The sequence below is a fragment of the Corvus brachyrhynchos genome, unplaced genomic scaffold (genome assembly GCF_000691975.1).
Source record: "Corvus brachyrhynchos isolate BGI_N302 unplaced genomic scaffold, ASM69197v1 scaffold158, whole genome shotgun sequence".
NCBI lineage: Eukaryota > Metazoa > Chordata > Aves > Passeriformes > Corvidae > Corvus > Corvus brachyrhynchos.
Window position 1 is genome coordinate 649,977 of NW_008239756.1, and position 5,374 is coordinate 655,350.

A 5,374-nucleotide genomic window follows, 5' to 3' on the forward strand; every position below is an offset into this window, starting at 1 on the left:
GGGGAGACAGGGTGTGTGGATGAGGAGGAGGAGGAGGAGGAGGAGAGCTGAGGAAGCAGCTCCCACCTGGAGGAGGAGGAGAGGCTGTGAAGGGAGAGCAGCCTCTGCCTCGTCCCCTGCCCGAGTCACTTCACTAAGTCCCACCGTAGCCGATGTCCTTGGTCTTGTCCCGTGTCCCGTCCCTGCGGAGGCACCACCCGCGGGGGGGCTGTGCTGGTGTCTGTATTTGTCCCCCTCTTTGTTTTTAATTTTTTGTTTTGTTTTGGTTTTTTTCCCTCCTACCTAATTTCTTGTGATTTCAACCGACATGAAATGAATATAAAGGGTTTTCTAATGAAAAACACAAGGAACCCCCGTGTCTCTTTCTTGAGGCATCGCTGGCTGGGACAAGGGGAGGACCCCAACCCCCTGCCCAGGGTCAGGGCTGGCAAACACCCCATGGGTCCCCAAATTCCCTCTGACCAGGATCAGGCACTCAGGGGCTGCTCCAAGCCCCTTTCCCCACCATCATGATCCTCTCTCCATCCAGAGGCAGCTGCTGGGGCCGGATCCCTCTGCCCCAGGGGTGGCAGCAGGGCTGGGCACCAACTTTTTGGGGTAAAAATAGAGTAAAAAGGGTGTGTTCTCTCCTAACTGCGCCAGGGAGGGACTGACCCTGGCATCCTCCTGCCCGTGCTGGGCAGCAGCTCAGTGTTGGTTTCTTTGCTCTTTTGCAACGCTCCGGAGCTTTTGTCCGTGTCCAATAAAGAATTCCCGGCTCCACCCGGCGCCGCCTCCTCTTTGTGCCCCGACCCCCCCTCGGAGGCTGCAGTAACTCTGCCCTGGGGACACTTGGGGTTTCTTTTTCCAGGGCTGATTTCACACTCCCTCCATAAACAAGACCCAAATAAAGCCCAAAAAATCCCAAGTGCCTCTTGCCCCACTGCCGGGAAGTGGGAGGCCCCCTCCAGCACCCCACTCCTGATCCCACTGCCAGGTCCTCTCCTCCCACTCCTGCTCCCACAGGGGCAGGGACAGGCTGGGGGGTCTGTCTGGGGAATGGGGGCCCAGGACACGGGGGTGCCCAGGTCTTGGGGTGGGGGTTGTTCCTCCAGAGCCCAGTTCCTCCCCCACACCCCCAAAGAAATCTCAGTCCAGTGCAAAACTAACCAGAGTTTATTGTTTCTTGTGCTGTTTTGACCCTACAAGGCCAGGGGTTTGAAGGCACCGAGGTCATGGGGGACCCCCAAGAGGCACTTGGGGCAGCCAAGGCACATCACTGCAGGTCCCCAGCAAGGGGACAAGGGACGGAGCTGGGGCAGGCAGGAGGGTCCCCACAGAGGCAGGCACAAGGTTTGGGGGGCTGGGGGGGTTGGCAAAGGCTCCTAATGAGGCTGTTTTGGAGGGGAAGCAGCCCAGAATGGCTACTCTGTCTCCACCCGGCGCTGGCCCGAGGGGGAGAAGGGTCCCACCAGCCACGTCAGGGGGGTGTTGAAGGCCACGTGCTCCACCAGCTCGTCCACCAGCCGTGTCCTGAATGCTGGCGGGGAGGCCCTGCAGGCTGGACACCAAGGGCTGGCAGGAGCTCTGGAGCTGCTGGGTCAAGCCCTGCAGCATGGTCAGCGTGCCCGACTCCACCGTCTGTGGGGGGACACGGGGAGTGAGGGCGGGGGGACACCCCGGGTCACCCCGGGGACCTCCTGCCCTGCTCCTACCTCCGGTGGCGCCTGGTCCTTGCCACCACCCGGCTGCTTCTTGCTCCACTCCAGCCACAGCTGCTGCAGCTTCTCCTGCCCTCCCTGCAGCCTCTGGTCCATGCCTTGCCTAAGGTGCTCCACCTGGGAGAGAGGCACAGCCTGGCTGGGTGGGGGGACTGCTGGGGGACACCCCAGGGTGGCACAGGGGTTGCGGGGCTGGGTCTTACCAGGTCGAGGGTGCGCTGGAGCTGGGCCAGCAGGTCCTGGCTGCTCTGGCGGGCGCTCTGCAGTTTGCCCAGGGAGTGCTGGAGCGCTCGGTGCTGCAGCTTGGTGGAGAGCGAGCCCAGGCGCACGAAGTAGCTCTGCTGCTGCCTCTGCTGCTCCGGCTCGAAGCCCTCCACGGCCGTGGCCAGCTTGGCTGTGGGACAGGAGCTGCTCTGGGGGTCCCAGCACCACCATCACCACCCCACAGAGCCTCCCCCGCCCTGCCCAGCCTCTGCCCACCCCTCTCTGGAGGGTTGAGATCAGCTGCTCACCCAGCTCCTCATCCGTCATGGGCAGGTAATGGTCCACCAGCTCCTCTGACTTGCCCAGCACGGAGCCCACGCCGCTGGCCACCATCTGGCCCACACTGGAGCCCATGACGGTGCTGACGCCGCTGCTGACCGCGGACCTGGTCAGCTCCATGCCGCCCTGCACAGCCCCTTTGGTCATGTCCATCACACCGGTCACCCGGCTGGTCACCGCGTCCTTGGCGCCGGCCACAGTGCTGGTCACTGCATCCTTGGCCCCGGCCACGGTGTTGGTCAGCGCATCCTTGGCCCCCGTCACCGTGGAGGTCACCAGCAGTTTGGTGTCCGAGATGAGCTGGGGGGACACACAAACCTCTGTTAAGCACTGGGGGACCCCGAGCGTGCTGCGCACCCCAGCCCAGCCCTGCCCGGTACCTTCTCGGGGGGCTGCTGCAGGATGGGCAGCTTCTCCTCCAGCTTGTCCAGCCCTTTGCAGGCAAATTCATTGGCAGTGGAAACTGGAGATGTGAAAATAGGTGGGTTTAGCACCCTGCTGCCTTGCAGGAGCTCTGCTAGGGCCAGGTTTTGGGGTACCCCAGCCCTCAAGGGGTGCTGCTGCCTCCACCTTCCCCAGCCCTTTGCAGGTGTATTTTTTGGTAGAACAAACAGAAATAAGGAAAGAGCTTCTCCCTCTCCCACTGCCTTGCAAGAGCTCTGCTAGGGCCAGGTTTTGGGGTACCCCAAAACTTGTGGAGTGTTTCCCCTCCCATCCTCCAGCTTCTCCAGCCCTTTATTCATTGGTGATACAAACGGGAGATGTGAAACCAGGTCCTCCCTCTCCTGCTGCCTCACAAGAGCTCTGTGAGAGCAGTTTTGGGGTCACCCAGCCCCCGTGGGGTGCTGTCCCCCCCGCACTCACTCTGGGGCTCCAGCCGGGTGAGGAGGGGCTGGGCCCCGCTCACTGCTGCTGCTGTCAGCGTCTTCACCCCCTTCTCGGCGGCGTCGCAGACGGAGCGCACGTACGGGTGGCTCTCCTTGGTGCAGGTGTAGGCCGAGGACACCATGTCGTAGGCAGAGCTCACCAGGGGCAGGTTGGCCACGCGTGTCCCGATGCTCTGGGGCCCAGAAGTGCTCGGGGTGAGCATGGGGGTGAGGGGCCCCCAAATCTCACAGGGAGTGGGGTGTGCTGTGCGCTTCCAACCCCCCCAGGGATGGTTTTGGGGTGCTCCCATGGCTCTCCGAGGTCATCGGAGGGTGGGATAACCCCGATCCCTGTCTCCAAGCAGGGACCCCCTGGACCCCCCCCGAACCGCCCCCCTTGCCCGCACTGACCTGCTGCTCCTCTGCCTTGGGCTGCGCCGGCGTGGGCTCGCTGGTGGCCATGGTGGGGCTGGGGGGCACAGGACGTGACCGTGAGTGGGGTCAGACCCCCCCAGCCCCCCTCCCCGAAGGGAGGATCCCAAGTTACCCCTCCCCGGAACGGGGCAGCTCCCACGCGGTTGGAGAAACCCGGGACAGGGGGGTCCCTGGGACTGGGACCGGGATCACAACCGGCATCACAGGCGGGATTGGGACCGGGATCAGAATCGGCACCAGGATTGACACCGGGACCGAGACCGGCACCGGGACCGGAATTGCGATCGGGACCAGGACCGGGATCGCGATCGGAACCGGGATTGCGATCGGAACCGGGATCGCAGTCGGGATCGGAACCAGGATCGCGGACCGGACCCGGATCGTGCTCACCGCTGGCAGCTGGGCTCGGTTCGGTTCGGGTGGGCTCGGTTCGGCTGGGCGCAGGTCGGCTCCGGGCTCGCCCCGCTCCTCCCCGCCGCCCTTTATACCCCGGAGCCCGCCCCGAGCGCATGTGACCGGAGCCGCCCAGCGGGGCCGGCCCGGGGCGGACCGGGAGCAGCGACCCGAGGCAGCGCGGGGCCGGGACGGCAGCCAAACCCCGGGACCGGGACCGAGACCGGGACCGGGATCCCCAACCCCCGGGAACGGCCTGCACCGAGTCCCCCGCCCAGCACCGGATCCCCCGGGACTGGGCTGCACTGAGCCCTGGAACCCCATTCCTCGGTCGGTGCTGCACTGAACCCACCTCCCTGGTACCGGATCCCCCGGGACTGGGCTGCATTGACACCCCCTGGGGACCGGACACCCCCGGGACCGGTCTACACCGACCCAATTCCCCGGGATCCGGCTGCAGTGACACCCCGAGCCCGGAACCAGAGACCTCCTCCCCCAGCATTGGATCGCCGACCCCGACGTTCCCTGGCACCGGATCCCCCAGGACAGACCCTGCCCGGACGCCCCGAGCGTCCCCTCCCCTCGTGCGGGTGCCAAGCACGGGGTCCCGGTGCTCCCCCACACCTGGCCCAGTGGAGTTGGTCAAACTGGTCCCAGTGCGTTCCGGCGGCAGGAGGATGGGCAGTCCTGGGGTGCCCAGTGTCGCCCCACCGGGTGCTGTGACCACGCTATGCTTGTGACGTCGGGGATACCCCGGGGCGGACCCAGCCCCGCGGCCGTGACAACCGGGACAAAGTTCAGTGCCACACGGCTGCGGGTCACAGTCCAGATGTCCTGGACTGTCCCAGCACCCCACGGAAACCCGTCCCGCTGTCCCACCTCGACACCCCCCTATTGGACCCCCCCTCAGCTCTGCCGCCCGCGCAGAGCCTCCCGGTGAGCCCGGCACGGTGGCTCTGCCACAGCACTGCAGGCTCTGAGTCACTTTAAGGCCAAAAACGTTGTTTTCTTCCTCTTTAAACTGGTTTGAAACTGTTAAGACACGAAATCCCAGTGCTCCTGGGGCTCAGGGCAGCCCTGGATCCCAGACAGACTCATGCTGTGTCCTGCACATGCCACCATCCCCACAGGAGTCCGCAGCTGCGACAATGGGGTCCCAACTGTGCCACCGAGTCCACCATCCCCACATTCCCGATGGGATTTGGGTTCGTGGCTCTGGGTGGGTGCTCCCCCAGCTCGGTGGCACCAGTGGCTCAGTGCTGGCTGCAGACCGGGGGGGCAGCGGGCACCTGGTGCGTCCCCCCCACGGTGACACAGCCCTCCCACTTGGACATGTCCACTGGGACATCCTCCGGGTACTCCACGAGCGCGGGGGCGAAGGGTCCCACGAGCCAGGGCAGGGGCGTGTGCTGCCCCACGTGCTCCAGCAGCCCCTCG

General features: G+C 65.1%; 2 protein-coding genes across 2 annotated transcripts in view; both read right to left on the reverse strand.

The window, feature by feature from the left end:
• Positions 1-1,137: 1,137 nt before the first annotated feature.
• LOC103621219 (perilipin-3) lies at positions 1,138-4,044 on the reverse strand. The gene is made up of 8 exons (XM_008639982.2): positions 3,935-4,044; positions 3,521-3,578; positions 3,108-3,303; positions 2,624-2,706; positions 2,213-2,543; positions 1,904-2,094; positions 1,695-1,817; positions 1,138-1,620 (listed from the first exon to the last, which is right to left on the reverse strand). Exons 2-8 carry the CDS (start codon positions 3,569-3,571, stop codon positions 1,213-1,215), a joined length of 1,383 nt encoding a protein of 460 aa, XP_008638204.2. The 5' UTR covers positions 3,572-3,578; positions 3,935-4,044; the 3' UTR covers positions 1,138-1,212.
• Positions 4,045-4,922: 878 nt separating this feature from the next.
• LOC108448686 (perilipin-3-like) overlaps positions 4,923-5,374 on the reverse strand; it is a 2,815-nt gene continuing 2,363 nt past the window's right edge. Inside the window, exon 6 of the mRNA XM_017742470.1 lies at positions 4,923-5,370. Coding sequence (XP_017597959.1) covers positions 5,191-5,370 — 180 coding nt within the window. The 3' untranslated portion in view covers positions 4,923-5,190. The remainder of the gene's footprint in view (positions 5,371-5,374) is intronic.

Bases quoted from the DNA above. Each gene is read 5' to 3' on its own strand.
- LOC103621219 (XM_008639982.2), bottom strand. From the start codon at position 3,571: ATGGCCACCAGCGAGCCCACGCCGGCGCAGCCCAAGGCAGAGGAGCAG. The intron at 2,707-3,107 runs GTGAGTGCGGGG...TCACATCTCCAG, and splicing joins CACCCGGCTGGAGCCCCAGA to TTTCCACTGCCAATGAATTT. The intron at 1,621-1,694 runs GTAGGAGCAGGG...GTCCCCCCACAG, and splicing joins AGGACCAGGCGCCACCGGAG to ACGGTGGAGTCGGGCACGCT.